This window comes from Megascapheus bottae, chromosome 26 (assembly GCF_031878675.1).
Source record: "Megascapheus bottae isolate mThoBot1 chromosome 26, mThoBot2.hap1, whole genome shotgun sequence".
Classification (NCBI taxonomy): Eukaryota; Metazoa; Chordata; class Mammalia; order Rodentia; family Geomyidae; genus Megascapheus; species Megascapheus bottae.
Window position 1 is genome coordinate 11,851,867 of NC_143534.1, and position 20,336 is coordinate 11,872,202.

The 20,336-nt window shown below is 36.4% G+C and overlaps 1 protein-coding gene across 2 annotated transcripts in view; it reads right to left on the minus strand.

The window, feature by feature from the left end:
- Mindy3 (MINDY lysine 48 deubiquitinase 3) overlaps positions 1–20,105 on the minus strand; it is a 62,113-nt gene extending 42,008 nt beyond the window's left edge. For both annotated transcript variants that reach the window (XR_016532700.1, XM_090318952.1), the window contains exons 1-7: positions 19,822–20,105; positions 12,776–12,855; positions 9,500–9,560; positions 7,517–7,690; positions 4,171–4,222; positions 2,962–3,076; positions 459–532 (exon numbers count right to left, since the gene is read on the minus strand). Coding sequence is in view for 1 of the 2 variants with exons in the window: in XM_090318952.1 (XP_090175078.1) it covers positions 459–532; positions 2,962–3,076; positions 4,171–4,222; positions 7,517–7,690; positions 9,500–9,560; positions 12,776–12,855; positions 19,822–19,915 (650 nt within the window). In the remaining variant the exon portion in view is untranslated. The remainder of the gene's footprint in view (positions 1–458; positions 533–2,961; positions 3,077–4,170; positions 4,223–7,516; positions 7,691–9,499; positions 9,561–12,775; positions 12,856–19,821) is intronic.
- Positions 20,106–20,336: the final 231 nt, after the last annotated feature.

A 20,336-nucleotide genomic window follows, 5' to 3' on the forward strand; every position in this document is an offset into this window, starting at 1 on the left:
GCCTAGTGGCAAGAGTGCGTGCCTAACATGCACAAAGCTCTGGATTTGAGTACTTGGTACCACATAGACACAAAAAGCTGGAAGTGGTGCTGTGGCTCAAGTGGTAGAATTCCAGCCTTGAGAAAGCTCAAGGACAGTGTTTAGGCCATGAGTTAAAGTCCCAGGACTGGCAAAAAAAAAAGAAAAGAAAATTCTTGTATAATTGAGACATAACATGTAATTTGTCAAAATACCTTCCCACTATCATCTTTAAAATGCCTCCGAAATAAATGTAGTACATACATTAACCTAACCTGGAAGTTATCAGGGCACACACAAAGCAGGCATTTCATAAAATACAAGATCTGCAACCATGGATGTTACTGTCAGTAGTACTGATTAGCAAGATCACCTGACCAGATCATCTTTTAACCACAAATCAGTTCCCACAAAAGCCCCCAGGGGATCTGGTTCCTTACCTGCCATGCCCATATACAGGATCTATCAGTGGTTCACTGGTGTCCTCAATTTCATTTTTTATATTTTCAATGCCCTAAAAACCAATAATCCATTGACTTAATTTAAAAACGAAAATACAAGTTATGGTCAGTTTACTATAAATTAATAAAGTGGGATCTTTAAAGTAACATTTCTTTCAAAGAATTATCCAGACTTGAAAAGGGAGTGCATTTGAGATGAAAACTTGTAACACAGTAGTGTCCTAAGAGTATCTGTTTATTTTCTCTTATTGACTGCATGTCATAGAGGAAACAAATCTAATGCAGGTCAAAGGGGAAAAATAAAACTTAACCTTGAAGAGAAAGGGAAATATTATTTAACAAAATTGGCAACATTTGTTAAACATTAGGCAACATTTATTAAACATTAGGTTAAAATAAACTCTAATATACCTATTAAGGCAACTAACTGATTTTACTTTAGTTCATTAAAAAAAAACTTACTAATACTTAATATGCAGAAACAGACAAATTTAAATACATGCAAGTACAGGTAGGCCACAAGAAAATGTAAATGTAGATTTGATTGCTTTCTCCCAAATATTGATCACTTAAATGTATACCAACAAAATAAAAGGTAAATTAAGAGTTTCATATTTTCTTGACAATGAGATTTTTAAATTTTTTGATACCTTTTAATCTCTCAAAAAGACAAATGCCAAAATAAAATTCTGGATACTGGACAAAAAGATCCAGGATTTTATCAGCTCCAAATGATATGAGGCAACGTTAAATTGCTATTTACATAATTCTCATCACTGCTTCCTTCACCTTATAAACTCCTTCTAAGAACTGCATAGACAACAGTCAAAATATTGAAAGAAAGCAGGGGAAACAAACAGGTGTGCAAACTTGTGCCTGCCATCCTCTAAACAAAGAGGATATAGTGAAGTCAAAATGAGTAACAGAAACAAATGACACACCACTTCAAAGAGCACTCAGAAAAATGACTACCATAATGATGTACTGGCAGAAAAGGAGCAGAGGCCAGAAATATCAATAGTGTTGGGCACTGAAGAATAAACAATGACGTGCTCATAAGCAATCCATCATCTTAGATAGTACGACCCACCACTGCTATTCCCAACTGTTTCTGGTTCTTTCTCTTATTTATCTTTGTAAGTCAAGTAAATTCTGACTTTTCCTATTTAATGTTCTAGATATCTTTCGTTTTTTCACTGTCATAAATTAGGACTCAATCTATAATACTCACTTTGCTAATTTCCCTAACCCTAGACTCGTATTTCATATATACATCAAACTCTTAATTATAAAATTTCATCCCAATTTAAAATATCCTTTATCAACAAGACCTTATCCATTCATTGTTAAAATTTTTACTGGGTTCCAATTTTGAGGAGACAAAAACTTTTTTTTTTTTTTTTTGCCAGCTCTGGGCCTTGAACTCAGGGCTGTCCTTGGGCTTTTTTCCTCAAGGCTAGTGCTCTATCACTTGAGCCACAGCACCACTTCCAGCTTTTCTATGTATGTGGTACTGAGGAACTGTACCCAGGTCTCTGTGCATGCTAGGCAAGCACTCTACCACTAGGCCAAACTCCCGGCCCCAAAACTTAAGTATTTTTGCATAATATATAAGAATCTTCAAAGAGACTTCTTTCCAAAGGTGACTAATCTTCCACCATTTTCCTTCTGGAATATCATGCTACAGTTGTACATAATTTATTTCTCAAATATGTGTAATGCTTCCAATCTCTTACACCTCTATATAGACTATTTTCTGCATTGCTTAAATTTTTTTCCTTATGCAAATTTTGGTTCCTCAGTCAAGTCCCCAAATCCATCAAACTGTCCAATAAACATAAATTTAAAAAAGGTTGACTTTCAGACATGGTGTATCTAGTAGAAAATTTAATGAGGATTAACAAGCTACTAGAAGTATGAGACTGGCATTTGAGGGAAAAGCTAGCATACCTACTAGAAATAGTCACTCTGTAAGTGGAGAATGAACTATCTATAAAACAACAGCATACAGGATCAAGCATATGAAATGTTTGTAATACTAAAATTCAGAAGGGGAAAGTAAAGAAGATAACTTGTATGGACAGGTACTGAAATATATAATACCAGCAACAAAAAGAATTGTGAGATGTTATAGGAAGAACACTAACACAGTGGTGTTTATTAGATTACGTCAAAAAAAATTCCAGAACAGCTTAAAGAGGTCAAACAGTGAACACTACTAAAATTTAAAAAAAAAATTCAAAAGAACTGACAGCATTTCATAACTGGAACATTACAGATTACCTCTGCAGTCCAGCAAAGCAGAGGTAAAATTAAGTCTGAAAGGGGTTAGTAAGGGAATGAAGAGAAATGAGTTAATTCCTTATTAGCATCCTAAGATACTTAAGATTTAGAAACTGTAGCAGGAAATCAACTACGCCTCATAGCAGGAAAAACAGTACTAAAATATCAAAGGGCAAAAGAAGCATCTTCTTAAACAAACCTTAGTCAGTAACACAGAATACAGAAAAAGTAATACTCCAAATTTGTTTCCCCACATTGAATACTGATCCAAGACAGCATCTTTTAATTCTGATAAACTTCTAAATGATCTTTTACTGGGAAAGAAAAAGAGAAGTAAGTATTAGTATCATGTTGAGATTTGTGACATTTATAAGTGAGAAAAATTTAAACTGCCTCATATATTAAATACATACAAACAGGAAATTTTTGCTACATTTCAGGTTTTGAACACTAAGTCATTCAAAAAAAAAAAAAGCCATTGCTGACAACTTCCACTACATAGAATACTACAGAGAAAGACGGTTTACTTGACAAGGAATCTCTTCATTTCTTAGATGTAACAATTCTTATCAAAACTACTGAAGAATGTATCTAGAAAACGGAGGTCCTCTTAAGAGAGGTATTTAATAGCCATGAAAACACTTCTGAAGCCTGAAGTTACTTGACAATGTCTTAGCACTAATGCTATAGGATACATTTGTGGCTTTAGAAATAAAAATGTTAAATTTCAAAACAAGTGCCACCTACAGGTTCTATCAATATAACTATCCTTACCTTTTGTTCTGTAATGAAAAAAGACTGAGCATTTTTTATTAAAAAATCATTGAAAGCTTATTCTGGCAAATAAGTAATTCTAGTATTTATATCACTAAAAAAACTATATTCATTCAGGACAGAAAAACATAAAGCTAAAATAATTTTTTTCACTGTCAATGATGAAAAGGCTTATATTTTTTTAAAAAAATTTACTTTTATATGATGGGATATATATTCTATAGACATATTATATTATATAGATTGATATGTATCTATGACATACAAACCCTCAGCTTAATCTTAATTATGTTCTAAAATCTATGTGCCAGTGATTGTATATAGAGAATCCCTTCTTGAATACTTGTTTGTTAAACATGACATTTGAAATATGATGTAAAAATCAATGTTAATAAAATCTCTAAGAAATGGTGCTTTTATAATTAATTTTGGGCACTGTAAATTAAATTTGTTTACATAAGTCATCTTGTAATTTGAAAGCAAGTTAATCCTTAAGCAAGGGATTTAAGATGCACATTTAAGTAGTATAGTACTATATAAAATTCTATTCTAAGAACCTTTTCATAGTATGAACAAACTTAAAATGGCAATGTGTCCACAAGGTAAGTATTTTAAATGTTCCAATGTTACTTACTGAATTAATGCATGAAATCGCTCAAAGCCAAGCTCTTCGACAGCCAAGGCAGCTATACATAAAAGACACTTTTCAGCACTACACACGGCAAATAAATGACACAAGATACACAGCAGGCTGTAAATACTGTCAAGCAATCAAAATTTCCCTATTTTTTTATTCCTTAAAATTCTCAGTGTATTTTAAACTTTACAATAACATGAACTTTCATTTTAGCATCTTATTTTCATTTCAGCATCTTATTTATTATGGTCATAACTAACATGGATGTAAGATTGAGAATGTGGAAGCGTTATTACATAGAAACATTTCCTTTTAATTTAGCTATACTACGACAGTCTGTAAATGATGAAAACTTAGTACCAGTGCTTCACACATCACTTTCATGGGTCCTGCACTTTTTCAAATAAGTAAAATCATCATAGCGAATCCTCTTCTTCAATCTAAATCTTTAGGTTTAATGCTTTATTACTAAACAAAGCACTGAAATTAATTACACAGGTTCACTGACAGCTTTAAGTTTGTTTCCTTTTTTTTTGTATAACAATTGAGAAGTTTTCAGTAACTTACTTAGATGTCAATGAAGGGTAAGAAAATGAAGAAAGCATTTTAATCAAAAGAATGTGGCTAAGCACTTTGCTGAGAGCTAGAGCATTCTGCAAGTGCTGTGGTATCACTTAATGGTCACACCATCTCTCAAGCCTTCTTCTCGCAGGACAGGGATGTGAGGCCTGGACAGGAATCGCCCCAAGAACAGTAAGTGCTTAGCCTAGACACTGAAATTTGGTCTTTAAAAATGGTTGAACCAAAATGTCTTCTTTGTCACAATTTCTTTGAACAACTTCTTACATTTTTTATACAGCTAATCTTATTGCCTCCAAACAAATTTCTTATTACTGAATTAAGAAAATTGATCCATTATAGATGCAAAATTAAATCTTTTTAGAAGTTAAAATGTTACATTAGCTGTTCAACACATAGTTTTGACACTCTATTGCTTCAAATTGTTTTGCAGTAACTTGGTAAAGTCCACATAGACTTCAGGTTATATGGGAAACAAACTGAAATTGAACCCGAGTATTCACTACTGCGAACAAGTATGCATTACCGATCAGCCAAAATATACACACCACAGAAGCCAATGAAATTAATGTTTGTATGCAATGTAATATTAATGAGGGGAAAACACACTTAAAATTTCAAAATAAAAGTAAAAATTCTACCTAATCTCTTCCAAATTATACTCTTCTGGCATTGTTGATCATCCCAATAATTTTATTGGTGATACTATCAAAACAGACTTAAGAGTAATTTAGGTAACAGAGGCAAGCAAAAGAAAAAGCTCAGCAGGCAGGGATGGTGGAAAATAAAACACAAGAAAAAGAATGTAGCTAGGAATAAAGGAAAGAACAGGTAAAATAGATTGTTACATGAAACAAAAATTTTAGTGTACGTCTAGTTCATTTGCCAAATCTGATAAACTCAAATTTTCAGTTACAAAAATGTTTAAAGATTTTCAAGATTAGAAACATTTTAAATATAGTTTTAGTTCGTGCTAACTTTTAAAATGAGGCACAAAATAGAATGAAATATCACAATTTTTTGAGGGGGATTCAATATAATTTGCCCTTCTAAATTAGTTACTGAAGTAACAGATCATGCATAATAAGGTTATTTAATCTAGAGCAGTAAACTATCAGTACTTTAATAGCATCCTCCGTAGTAAATACATCATACAGTATTAACATTCTAATGCTATATTAAAAGATCTGGGCTGGGAGTTTGACCTAGTGGTAGAGCGCTTCCCTAGCATGACGAAGACCTGGGTTTGATTCCTTGGTACCATATACATAGAAAAAGACAGAAATGGTGCTGCAGCTTAAGTGGTAGAGCTCTAGCCTTGAGAAAGCCTAAGGACAGTGTTCAGGCCCTGAGTTCAAGTGGCCCCCCCAAAAAAAATCTTACTAGTTTTTCACATAAAAATTTAATGCTGACTACATATATAATGCTTTACTGCATTTTTTGTGTGTGCCATTCCTGGGGGCTTGAAATCAGGGCATTGTCCTTGGAGACTTTTTGTTCAAGGCTAGCACTCTGCCACTTGAGCCACTGCTCCACTTCTGGCGTTTTCTGTGTATGTGGTGCCAAGGAATCAAACCCAGGGCTCTGTGCATGCTAGGCAAGCACTTTACCCCTAGGCTATGCTTTGCCTCTCCCAAACTTTCTGTATCTAGAATGAAACCTTAATGTTTTAAAGGCAATCTTTAACCTGTTTCACTATCATTTTTTATAAATGCTTTCCATTTAACTTCAAGTATCATTATTGGCAATAACAATATTAAATTCTTTGGAAAGGCACTTCTTTAAAATTGTTTATTAATGTACTATTAGAACTTGCTCAACTCAACACATTTTACTGAAGAATATGAGAAAGAAGAAGAGGACAGGGTAGGGTACTCCTACCTATGAGGCACGGGCACTTGATAAAATAAACCCTATTTGGAAAGTAAGGGACGTATCAAAACAACTGAAGTTACTGTTCTATATGTCAGGTATCTAAATGAAGAAGAAGCAACACTTCTAGACAGATGGTTCTAGTGGAGTACATTACTGGTAAAGTAAGTCATTTATTTCAGCACTTGGGACAACCTACTGTTTAAAAGTCACCTGTGATCAAGATTACTCATCAGAAGACAAATGACAAGCAATTATTAACTAGTCTCTGTAGCACTGATGTCTCCCTTTCACTTGTTCACTATGGCCAATCACACTAGAATTTTCAAAAGCCAGGAACTGCAGATGTTTCTTTTATGAATGAGAATAGGTATAACTTCAGCATTTTTTTAAAAAAAGTACTTTAATCAAGGCATAGAAAACTTAACATGTAATTTAAACACACTTAAAATTGCCTTAAAATAATCCATATACATAACAATGTCCAAAATTTGGGATTAAAAAAACCCCAGCATGTATAGTAAGAAATATGTCTCTAACTGTACTCTAGATAGCAACTAAAAAGACTTACTGAAGTCATAAGCCCCAGTTATTTACAATAATTGAAAACAATAAGGCACCTACATAGTATACAGATATTCTTTAAATTTCCTAAACAATAGTTCCAAACCTGTGAAGAGAATATCAAAAAGATGTATTTTTCTCTTTTTTTTCAAAAATCTTTCAGTAATTAAAATAAATAAAAGGAAAATAGAAAATATTAATACTTAGTAAGCTTAGGCATATATGTTATAGATGAAAGTTAAAAATATTTTATCTCCAAATTTTTCAATAGTTCACTAAAACAAAAACACAAGAAAATACTTTACATCAGGAAAAAAATATATCTTACAAGAATGTTCCACTTGGCAACTAGACTCAGCAGGAGTCCCAGAAATACTAGCAGTGTCCTCAGCTGTCCTTCCTCTTAACCAGGAAACGAAGCAGTATGATCCAGAGTTGTCACAAGAAGCACTTTCTAAAATATCACATAAGGTATGACAAAGGAGCTCCTTCTGCTCTTCCTCTAAAAACAATCAAGGAACAATTTATAATGGTTTTCTTTGGGGAAAAAAAAGAAGAAAAATCCTGTCACAAACAGCATTAAGAGTGTATTCGTTTTATGACGAAAATCAAGCATTTTAGGAATGGAAAAATCTATGTAATTTACAGATTGCAGCTTACACTTTGGGAGAAACACTATCACCACCGTGGGAAAACACATGACGCCCGGAATAGCCTGATGCAGGTGAGCTATGACTAGGCTGCACACACAGCCAGGAAGCCAGGAAGCTCTGCTGATGGCAGAACTAAGCACCAGGTCAAGATCCACTGAGGACTCTTTCTCACTGCTAAATTCTCTGACCATCCCACCCCACTAGAATGAGAATGTGGTCAGCACATGTAGGACCATATTCATAACATCAGCAGAGGCCTCTGGTTGTGCTGCACAGCCATTCTCTAGACATTCACATTCTTTAAAAAATTTGTACCATACAACATGGTCTCTGTCTGCACTAATGCATTACAAATTCTTCAAAGGCAGGAACTGTGTGTTCATTCACTTTATCAGTCAACTATCTTTTGAATAGTCCCATCAATTAATTTTGTAGTTAACAAATTATAATAACAAAATATGGTCATAATACTTAAACTCAGTAGGTTCTGTGGTCAAGGTCTGGAAAGCTCTTGAGGTCTTATGTACAGAGCTGGCATTGAATGGATCTGACCTTATCTAGAAGTTATTGTGAAGTTCATAGGGAATATGTAAATGGAAAAAGTTCTTAGTGCCTGGTAAGGATAATACAAATGTCTATCAGTATCAAGAAGCACCATACATTCATATTACAGATGCAGTGATGGCCTCATTTGAAATCTGATTCAAAATATTTGTATTATTTACAGTAAGCAATATATTATATTTTGATATCTTTCATAGCACTAAATAAGATAAATATGAAATGTGTGTGTGTATGTGTGTATAACTATTCTTTATTTTTATTTTTTTGGGAGGTGGGGTCATGGGGCTTGAACTTGGCCTGGGCGTTATCCCAGAGCTCTTCCGCTCAAGGCCACTGCCCTACCCTTGAGCCAAGCCCCACTTCCCATTTTCTAGAGGTTACCTGAAGATAAGAGTTCTGAGCAGGTCCTTTTGTGCCCAGGCTGGCTTTGAACCTTGATCCTCAGATCTTAGTCTCCTGTGGTAGCTAGGATTACAGGTGTGAGCCACCATGCCTGGCTGCACGTAACTATTCTTTACATGTGATACATTCCAAAAATTTGGGAAACTGTATGTATGCTTTAGCAATGCACCAAATCTTACGTCTTTTAGTGAACAGGAAAATCAATACGGAAATAAATATTTAAAAATTTGGGGCTGGGAGTTTGCCTAGTACGCACAAAGCCGAGTTCAATTCCTTGGTACCATATACAAAGAAAACACTGGAAGTGGTGCTGTGGCTCAAGTGATAGAGTGCTAGCCTTAGAGCTGAAGAGATTAGGGATAGAACCCAGGTCCAGAGTTCAAACCCCACTACAGACAAAAAAAAAAAAATTGAGTCATTGTGAGCTGGCAATCAAATCTAGTCTTGTGTTTGTGGGGAAAGCACTCTACTCCTGACCTGCAGTAAAACCCTTGTTTTATTTGTAAGACAGTGAGTTGCTAAATAGCTCAGAGTGGCCTCAAACTTTCCATCCTCCTGCCTCTGCCTCTTGAGTGTAGTATAGTACTGTGCCACTATGTTTGGCATTTAGCTTACTTTTCAGGCAGTTAATTTTAATTGAACTTTTGGCAATGAGTGACACAGACGAGAAAGTTTTAAAAGAGCTGGCATACCTGAGCAATCCCGCCATGAAGACTTCTCAGAAGAAAACAGAAGCTTCTTCAAAAGAAATGCCTTTATACAATTAAAGCAATAATGAGAATGCATTATAAACATAATTCGTGGAATTACAAAATGGTAAATACTAACTTGACTCTTCTTTCTGAGTTTTGAGTAATTTCATAAAACTTCAAATGACTTCTCTTCATATTCAACAGTAACTATGCAGTAATGAATTTGAAATCTAATGTTATAAATTTTATTCTATGCCAACGTAGTTATTCATCTTCAATACAAATTTTCTAACAAGTAGAAAAAATGATTCATACTACAGTCACATAAGTGGAAATTATAGACACTATGGCTCTATTTACAAAGTGAAAACCATACAAAAGAGAAGTCTATTTCTCAGATTTCTGTGGGTAATTACATTTAAATATAAAAGAGGTTCTTCCCTGTTAAAACTTTGATCTGTGAAGGAAGAATTTCAATAGTAAGAGTTATCACAATATTTTAGGGAGTTTATATTTTCCTTGTCTAAAAAACATACAGTCCAACCTGCTCAGCCATATTCATCTCTGCACTATTCACAATAGCCAAGCGATGGAAACAACCCAGATGTCCCACTACAGATGAATAGATACAGAAAATATGGTACATATATATAATGGAATTCTACAAAGCCAACAGACAAGATAAATAATGGCATTCACTGGGAAGTGGATGAAACTAGAACAAATCATGTTGAGTGAGACAATCCAAGACCAAAGGAACAAAAGGTATATGGTCTCCTTGATATGTGGATATTAGATCCAAACAGTACAAGAGCGATAACTCAATATTTGGGTACTCAAGGTTATGGACATAGTCTTGGAAATATAAACATAACTACACAGACACAAAAATCTATGATGGGATATATACTCTATAGACATAATGTTATATAGATTGATAGGTATCTATGACATATAAGCCCTCAGCTTAATTTTAATTATGTTCTAAAATCTATGTGCCAGTGAGTGCATATACAGAATCCCTTCTTGAATACTTGTTTGTTAAACATGACATATGAAATATGATGTAAAAATCAATGTTAATAAAATTTTTCAAAAAATGTTTAATGAACACAATGGAGTTAAGAATTAATAAATATATCTATTGTAAACAAAAACAAAAAATATGGTCCAAAAGGAAATTAACTCTAATGTTTCCCTTCAGTGAGTCAACTACATGACATCAGTTACTTGACAGAAGGCAGTGAATGTAATGAGATTTTCCCTTCTCAAAGGTCAATTCATATAACTTGTTTTTTTAAAACAGAAGATCTTGGGCTACATTACTAAAATCTGAATCTGCAGAAAGCATATCCAAGAAAGAGAGATTGTATGATTTTTTTTTTTCAGGTGTGTTTGACAACATCTGAGCAGTAAAGGGGGCTGTTTTATTTAGTTAGGTAGAACTCGGTTTGAATCTTGGTTTGCTACTTTGTGAATGATGGTGCACACTACAAAGTTGCAGTGCTCATTAGATGAGAAAAATTATATAAGGTACTCTGCATTTATCTGTAAACTCAAGAACAATCGACTCAAAAGATTTTAATCAACAACTAAGTCATTGTTACCAACGAAAAAGGAGCAGTGTAACCACCTTAAAAAATTGCAATAGGACAAGGACACCTACAATTCCAACATGAGTACAATCTACCTTGATACTCTGATTTATAGTATCTCCTTCTAGTCTTTTTTTCTTTTATTCTTTATAAGAAAGGATCATAACGGCTATATTTTATCATGTTTGTTCTTCCATAGGAATTCATAATCATAACTGCAACATCCAAACTTGTCTATGCACCTATCAAAATTTACTTAATAGTTGCACATTTAAATTATGCCACTGAACAATGAGTTGTTTATAGTATTTTTTTGTTACTATAAATATATGAGCTTTCTCAATATAACATTTTTCATATGAAGAATTTCTTTTGGAAACATTCAGATGTACATCTATTGCATTGGTTCAATGTGTAAGGTAAAACGATTTCCCAAAATTAAAGTACAAATCTGTACAAGATAGTATAGCTATTACCATCCCACCCATACATTCTGTCAGTTATCATTTTATATGTAAATTCTTTTTCATAAGTAGGATAGTTTTTAGCTTTCTCTTCTGAAGTCCTAGAGGGAGTGCTTTGATTCTTTTGTTTTCTAGCATCATTCTACCTGTTACAATTGCATAGTTAAACATTTTTCAGTGATAACTGCCATCTTAAGTGAAAGTGACATTATACTGCAATGTTTTCTATAATTTCTTATAATGAACACACAATATTGACTAACCTTTATTTTTAAAGTTTTACTTTTAATAATGTGAGGGATTACTTTATGTTACCTTTCTAACTACTATTTATTCTTGCATAACAAAATTCAAATTATACAATTTGTGTGCCTCTTAAAAATAAATTATTACCTCAATGGTCCACGATGCTAGGCTAAGGACTTTTTAAATTTTATTTTTATTATCTTGTAATATTATTGACAACGAGGGCTGAGTTTATACAATCTAAGACTCAAGACTAGAGGGGAAAAAAATAATTCAGATAAGCCCCAGCTTCTATGTTAAAAAAAAAAAAAAAAGGGCCGAGAGTTTGGCCTAGTGGTAGAGTGCTTGCCTAGCATGCACAAAGACCCGGGTTCAATTCCTCAGTACCACATACCTAGAAAAAAGCTGGAACTGATGCTGTAGCTCAAGTGATAGAGCACCAGCCTTGAGGAAAACCCAAGGACAGTACTCAGGCCCTGACTTCAGTCACCAGGACTGGCAAAAATAAATTAAAATAAAATAAAATAAAAATTACTTGTGAAATTATGTTTGAAATCAGTTGCTACTCATTTTATCTAGACAGGACAAAGGTATTGCCCCAAATAGTATATACTATCAAATGATTTTAACATTAAAAAGGTTTCGGACCACAAAAATACAAACTCATCTTCTAAGAAACACCATCTTTGTGCAAAGAATAAATCCAAGTGGTGCAATTACTCTGTGTCCATGTGGTATATAGTCAATAGAATACAGTAGAGGTTAAGGTCAGTGATTCCTAATCTTGTGAAAGTCAGGGAATATTTACTATTTTCTTCCCTAAAAATATAGTTAAATTCTACTGACTCATGAGCAAAAGTTAAAAGTTCACCAGGTTTTGCATACACAGTATGGACATTAGGAAACAAAAAGCCAAGGATGAATCATTTGAATAAGTCCCTCTAAGGAGCTGATAAAGTAGTCTACGTTACCTGAACCGGTGCAATAACAGCACAGGGGCCACCTTCAAACTGCTCTAATGCAGATGCCTCTGATTCACTAAACACAAACCCTAAAAATGAAAGCAAGTAGCAAAGATTAAAAATAGAATGCAAGTAGCAACTAAGAAATTTGACTTCATTTGTTTTTTCCTTTAAAGGATACCTACAGGCATCAGGTACATTGTTTCTTTGAGAAGATCAAAGAATCTTCTGGAAAAGCTACTGAGCCAATGTCCCTCCTCCCAAACAAGCATGCACACAATTCTGTACCTTGGAGACCATGTTATGAAATAAATCAGACTAAGTCTGATAATTCCATAATGCTGGCGATTGATATTCAAGCATACTAAGCACACATGCTACCCACTGAAATACCAACCATCTCCTTAATCTGACTTCTAAATAATTTAGTTTGCTTTAGGGAAGGCTAGATAATCTGTATTCAAACAGAATTTACAAGACTCTTTCCAAACAAACTTTTTAAACCACTTTCTGGATCACATTCTGTACATTAAAAAGTAAGGGGAATCAGAGATACTTGTTTGCTCACATTGGTTCTATTTTATGTAAAAATACTGTCCAATTAGTATTAAATGATAGTGGCTAGAAGTTTCTCAGAGAACCGTGAGGAAGACATCAGAAGAATCCAGTTTTAATGTAGAAACTTTGGGGAAATCATTTCACCTCATTAGACCTTATCCTTAAAATTATCCTCTTTTATTTTACATGCTATAAATCTATCAAATTTTATTAGTGGTTAAAATCCATCATTTAATATTTTATGAACATCAGATATTATTCCAATAAGCTGGGCATGAATACTGAAATCTATGATCTGAGAAATGACAGTCCAGCCAAAATAAAACACGTAACTAAATGAATATGAAAGAAGAATGAAGAGGATGGATGCTATGGTTACCTAAGTCATAAGATATGACCTTGAGGCTAGTCTTGAATAGGAATTTGCCTGAGAAGCAAAGATATATGAAATTTAGGTTAAGAAAATATTAAAGAGAAAATACTTGTGTGAGCATGGACTCAGTGAAGTTCAGTACAGCTGAAGGGGAGGATAGAAAAGAAGGCAAATCGGGGAAAGAGAAGGTGACCCTGTCCCTTCCATTTTGGTTCTTGTCCTACCTTTCCCTTCTAATTTCTTCTCAGTCTCCTGACTAGCTCTATTCAAATGTTGGTGACCTTTACACTGGTGCTGGCATTAGGATATATAATTTTTTTCTATTTGTTGATATATCCTCCCTTGGTAATTTTGTTTACTCTGATTTCCATTATTGACTATAATCAGTTAATTCCTAGATTGGAATCCCAGACATACAACATAGCAACTAAATTCTTTTCAGTGGTTTCATCTTTTATTTTGCTCGTGGTCATTCTCCTTTAGCTTCTAGTCACGTTGCATTTCTTTCAGGTCTTCAAATCTTCCTATCCAGACCTCATAGTTTAGTTGTGTCCCACCATGCCTTGCCTGTTTCTTAACCTTTGTACGTAATGTTCCTTTTGCTTGAATACTTGCTAACCCTTTTCCCAAAACATAAAACAATTCTGACTGATCTTTCAGGCTTCACTCTAAGATTAGGTCCTCTTGATAGAAGGTACTGAAACCTCATAAACATGCTCATTTGTATGCCATCTCTTGTCCATCTATTGTTTGAAGGTCTTTATCATATACCTAGAATACTGTTCCAAGTTTAACTGTATCTCCTAATTCTTTACCTCCTGTTTTTTTGTTTTTTTATTTTTTTGTGGAGAAGGTAGTAGGGCTAGAATTCAGGGCCTTGTGCTTGCTACCAAGTACTCTATGATTAATGCCATATACTCAATCCTTTTTTCCTTTGTTTTTTGAATGAAGTCTTCAATTTTGCACCTCCTGCCTGGATTAAGATCCTATTTTTGCTTTCCATGTAGCTAGGATAACAGGTAGATGCTACTACTCACTGTTTTTGATTGGTTGGGATACATTCTTGTAAACATTTCTTCCCAGCTAGTCTTGAACCATGATCCTTCTGTTCTCTATCTCTGGAGTAGCTAGGACTACGGCTGTGCGTCATTATCCTTAACATCCACCTTCCTTAATAACCAGCTATTCACCAGAGTGACTGGAAGAATTCTTTCTTTTTTTTTATAAGGATGTACAGTTCTTTCTTTTTTTATTTTGCCAGTCCTGGGCCTTGAACTCAGGGACTGGGCACTGTCCTTGGGCTTTCTCAAGGCTAGGGCTTTACCACTTGAGCCATGGTATCATTTTTGGCTTTTTTTCTATGCATGTGGTACTAAGGAATCGAACCTGGGTCTTCGTGCATGCTAGGCAAGCACTCTACCACTAGGCTAAACTCCCGGCCCCTGGATGAATTCTTTAGAAACAGAAATCAGATTTTGTCACAACCTACTCAAAAGATTTTAATGGCCTGTATTTCATTTAAGATTCAAACTCCTTTTTTTTCAGTCTGAAAACACTACAGGGTTGCCTGATCCAAATGAACCTTAGTCTATCCATACTTTCATTAGCTCCAATAACCTTAGGTCTTTAGGATATCCCAATCTTTTCCTGGAACATCTATGTTTGCACTGTATTGATTATCCTCCTGTTCTGTTGACATGACTGAATCACTATCATTTGTTGGGGTTCAACTTCAATGTTAAATCATTATGGAGCTATTTCCTGACAACTTTATTAAAATAGTGATCACTATCATCCTCTTGTACATCTGTAATTATATTGATTTTCCTTACATGCATCTTGTCTATTTTACTGGCCTCTGTTTACCAGCACTATGTTTATACTCATTACTAGATTAATGCTTTTTGAAATTTTGGGAGGGAAGACATGGGGAGTCTTTGTTTCAAAGAATGCCAAGTTCAGTTTCAAAAATGTAAGACAACCATTTAACAACACCTAGAAGTAAAAAGTTGGGGTCTAGAGCTTTGGCAAGACTTAAAATGTCAATTTTAAGAGAGAAACCTGAAGCATCGCTAGTGTGTCCATTAAAGTAAGTGAGAATGTGCACATGGAAGATAATACAGTTTGAAGGCTAAAGTGAGCAAAGCTGAGTCAGTTGGAGGCTGGTGGAGATTAGAAAATAATCTACAAGTTTGAGTTTGGCAGCTTCTCAATGTTTAAAAATATTTCTGAGAAGATCAGTGGTAAGAGTAAGAAATGTGACTTTTTATAGTAAATTACTCTCATTCTTAAAACTGATTAATTTCAACCAAATGCAACCTTTCCATAATCTTCACCCAAAGAAGACCACCACACTGACCTGCAAGATTGAGTTTCTCCCTTTTCTTTCGGTAAGGCAACATAGCTTGAAGGGGAAAAAGTGTTTGCTGAGTGCCCACAGTCCACTCCAGGGACAGGCAAACTATGGTACTCAGATGCTTGTATAATGAAGTCCTAGAAAAGCCACTTTTTGTACTTAAATATACAAACTTATAACAATTTTTAAAAAGGGAGAAAATTAAACCAAAAGAAAACAATAAAGAAAAAAAAATAACATCATAGAAGAAAGCACTGAGTGACAAAAGGCTACTTCACAGAAAGTTTGCCAAACCTTCAGCTACACAATCAAGGCTAAAGAGACTAAATTCCTGACAGGTCAAATATTTCTGTTTATAAATGAATATTACTTCTATTTTGGTTCTATTGGGATGTGGCCCATCAAAACACTATCATCTCTACCACTACTTTCTCCCTGGAATTCTGCATGCTGCAATCCTATTATATTTTATCTTATTTTAGTGCTACATTATCCATACTGTCTGTCTTCAAACTTAGCGCCAAATCAATCTTTCAACCATTTGTCAGATTCTGTATCTTCAAATCTTCCTGTTTACTCAGAATAAAGGTCCTAACAATGCCCTATCACAACTTAGGCCATATTATTTCCTACATCAAACTCATGACCTTCCCCTTCTCTCCCTTTTTTCCAGTCTCACTTTCTTCCTGCTCTTTGAGCAGCAGAATGGTCTTCTGTCAGATGTCTGTCAGACCAAATCAGTGGCTCCAAGTGTTTGCTTAAACTTCATCTCAACACTAGACCTACAACTTCTTGTCCCTTTACCCTGTAACTATTATACATGCACTTTGTATGCGGCTATATTTGCTGTTGGTCTTCCCTCTCACACTAATAAGCTTTAACTACAGGGTTTGGAACTAGGGTAGAGTCTCTAGACAGAAAAAGAAAAAGTGGTGCTTATAAACTAAAGAAGTAAAAAAATCCACGTTTTCCTTTAAAAAGAACTATAGGCAAATAGGAAGGAAAAGAGGAAGAAAAAAATCACAAGTAAAAAAAAAAACAACACCTCTAGTACGCCTTTAGTTAGGGGGGAAAAAAAAGCTTCCATTAATTCTTTAAAATAAGTGGGTTGTCTTCAAATAAAGCCTAATCAAAAATAATAAGCAAAGAACCTAATCACTAATTTTTAAGTAGAAGAATTATCTAAAAATACCAAACCAATTAAAAAACAACTATATGCCATATCTGCAGCTTACTGTTTTAACAGGCATTTCAAAATAATTTATGCTAGTCAATATAGATTTCTAAATAGATATTTACATTAAATACTTTACACTGTTATCTTACTTTTAACTGAGACTGCAGTTATCAAATCAAAGTACAATTATGGACTACAAAATGAATCTAGGGTTGATGTCACATTACAAAATAACTGCTAGAGCAACACTTAAGCAATGACCTTTACGGATTAAAGAATATAACAGTAAACAAACCCAGATCATTCAAGGTAGACTGAACTATCTACCTACCTACTTACCTACCTACCTCCTATCTATATCTATCAATCTGGTTGCTTTACATTTTTTTTTTTTTTACCAATGTTAAGATCTTGAATTACAGAATAAAATGCACTTTGTGGAGACAGCCAACTTTTAGGTTGATATGGTCTTCATTGAACTAACATTTAATCTTATAAAGGAACTTGCCCCTGACTAAAATGTATTTAGAATAAGGGTTAAACACGTCATTCTAATTATCAGGGTAAAGCTACAGGAATCTATGGCTTACTTCACAATTTAAATGCTTTGTAAATTAATATCATAGTAACTATTATTTTCTGTGTTCATGCCATAAATATAAAAAAACATAAACAAGGTCAAGTATTATCTTATTTTACATTGTTATAAGCTTAATAAGAGTTGACTGATTACAAGAAAAGAAACATTTTTCTTTTCTTTTTTGGTGGACTGTCTGTGAGGCTTGAACTCTGGGCCTGGGCAATGACCCTGAGCTTTCGGCTAAGGCTAGTGCTCTACCCCTTGACCCACAGCATCACTTCCTGTTTCCTGGTAGTTAACTGGAGATAAAGAATTTCATGGACATCCATGCCCAGGCTGGCTTTGCACCATGGTCCTCCAATCTCATCCTCCTGATTAACTAGGATTATGGGCATGAGCCATCCACAACTGGCTAAGAAACATTTTTCTCAATCATCTCCAGTTTTGTGTATTTTATAACTGCTCATTATTAAATAAATCAAACATCCATAATGCAGGTGTTTAAGATAGTTAATTGACATAACTGAATAAACTAAAGACATGTAGGATTTTAAAATTCGTGTGAACTAGTAAAACAATGAACAGAGATTATGTTAAGAGTTGGGAGACTCAGAATTCACTCCTAACACTGCAAGTTTGGCTCAGTTTTTAATCTTGATGTCTGGTTTTCATCTGGAAAACGAAGAGTGATGGGCCAAACAGTTCAGGTTACTGTAGTGAGTCACTGTTCTTATTTCACCAGCTTTAAAAGTTATGTCTACATCCTAAATTTCTGTAATAATACACCCAGTTTGAAATACAGACTTTTACTTACTATGTTCAAAGGGGGGAAAAATCGTCCAGGTCTTTTGGCACCATGTGTTCTGTAAATAATGGTGGTATGTGAATGTGTGGAGGGATATCTAGCTAGCTAGCTAGCTAAGTAGCTATCTCCACACACATGTATGTATATAGCCATTCTGATTCTAAACTTAGTTCCAAGTTACCTTAAGTATTACATTGTGACTTGGTATCACAACTCAAGAATGGAGGACCACAGGAGCACCAGTGGCGCAATAGGTTAATCCGAGGCACTCACAAGAATTAAGGATACTTGCTAATAGCAAAACGCCCAGTGCAGATCCTGATACATTGCAGGAATGCATTAAATGCTTCTCTTTGCTTGATTATTATACGTATTAGCAATAAACTTCTTAGATATACTACAACAACAACAACAAGAAAACCCAGCCCATCTTTCCTAGGTGGATCACAGGAAGTGCTGTGATCCACCTTCCTTTTTAAACTGTAACAGCACCAGATACAATCTCTCACTTGAAGATACTCTGGGCCACCAGAATGACCTGTAGCGAAGCAAACCCCTGTTGTGTTCAGAGTACCGCGCACATCCTTAAACCACAAACAACAAAACTGCTATCTCGGCATCAGACACCCTGACCTTTCCTAAAGAAAGAATGAAAAACAACAACAAAAAATCACTCCTTCCTCTTCTCCCGGAGACATCCCGACAGGGACAACAGGAAAGCCCGGCTTGGGTGTGGTGTGGGGAGGGGAGGGTCCCAGCAGCCGCGGGCGGGGAGAGTGACACCTGCGGGGGTGGGGTCCCCCCCCCGCCGGTGCGTCCAGGCCAGGGGACCCCCCCCTCCCACCTTCCCTTCTCTCCAGGTGGAAGGCGGGGCGGCAGCAGGGCCAGATGCAGAGGTGGTGGTGGTGGTGTGGGGGGGGGGGTGTCGACGTCCCCACCGAGGACAGCTGCAGCCGCGCCCCCCTCCCCCGAGCTCCTCACCGCGTCCCCCGCACCCGGGGCAAGGCAGGGCGTTTTCTCGAGGCTCCGGCTGGGCGCCGAGCCGGGCCCCGGACGGGCCGAGCGCGGGCGTCACCGGGCGGCGACCCCGCGGGGGAGATCGAGGCGGCCGCCGCGGAGGGCGGGCCCGGGTGGGGTGTGAGGGGGACGCCGGGCCCGGGCGCGGCGGGCCGGGGCGGCGGCGGCGGCGGCGGCGGGGCCCCGTACCTTGCGTCCAGCGGCAGAAGATGGTGTCGGCGAGGCCCGGGCTGCCCTTGGTGCCCCACACCAGCTCCAGCAGCTCTTTGGTCAGTTCGGACATGGTGGGGTACCGACGGGCGGATCTTGACTTTCAGGACTCCGGCCCCGACACATAAGGAAGGGGACCGACTTCGGAGGCCCAAGCTGCGCGATGGCGGCCAAGGCGTCCGAACGTTAGGACCGAGACCAAGAGCGGAGGGCGCCCCGGGCAGCGACCACGCCTGTCATGCCCGCCCAGAGCCTTGAGAGTGCTGCCCTGCCGGAAGTGAATGGACTTCCGGTTGCTTAGCCCCGCCCCTCGCAGGGAACTCTGGAAGGCCCGCCCCGGAAGCGGAAGTGGGGGTGGGAGGAGTGACTGATGGCTTAGGAGTGGGTTCTGTGGGCTTTGGAGCAGTCCTGAGCCCTTTGGTGGGGTTGGTGCTGCTGTACCAGGGGGACATCCCGGAGGTCGGACAGGTTTGTCTCCCTCTGCTGCACCGTTT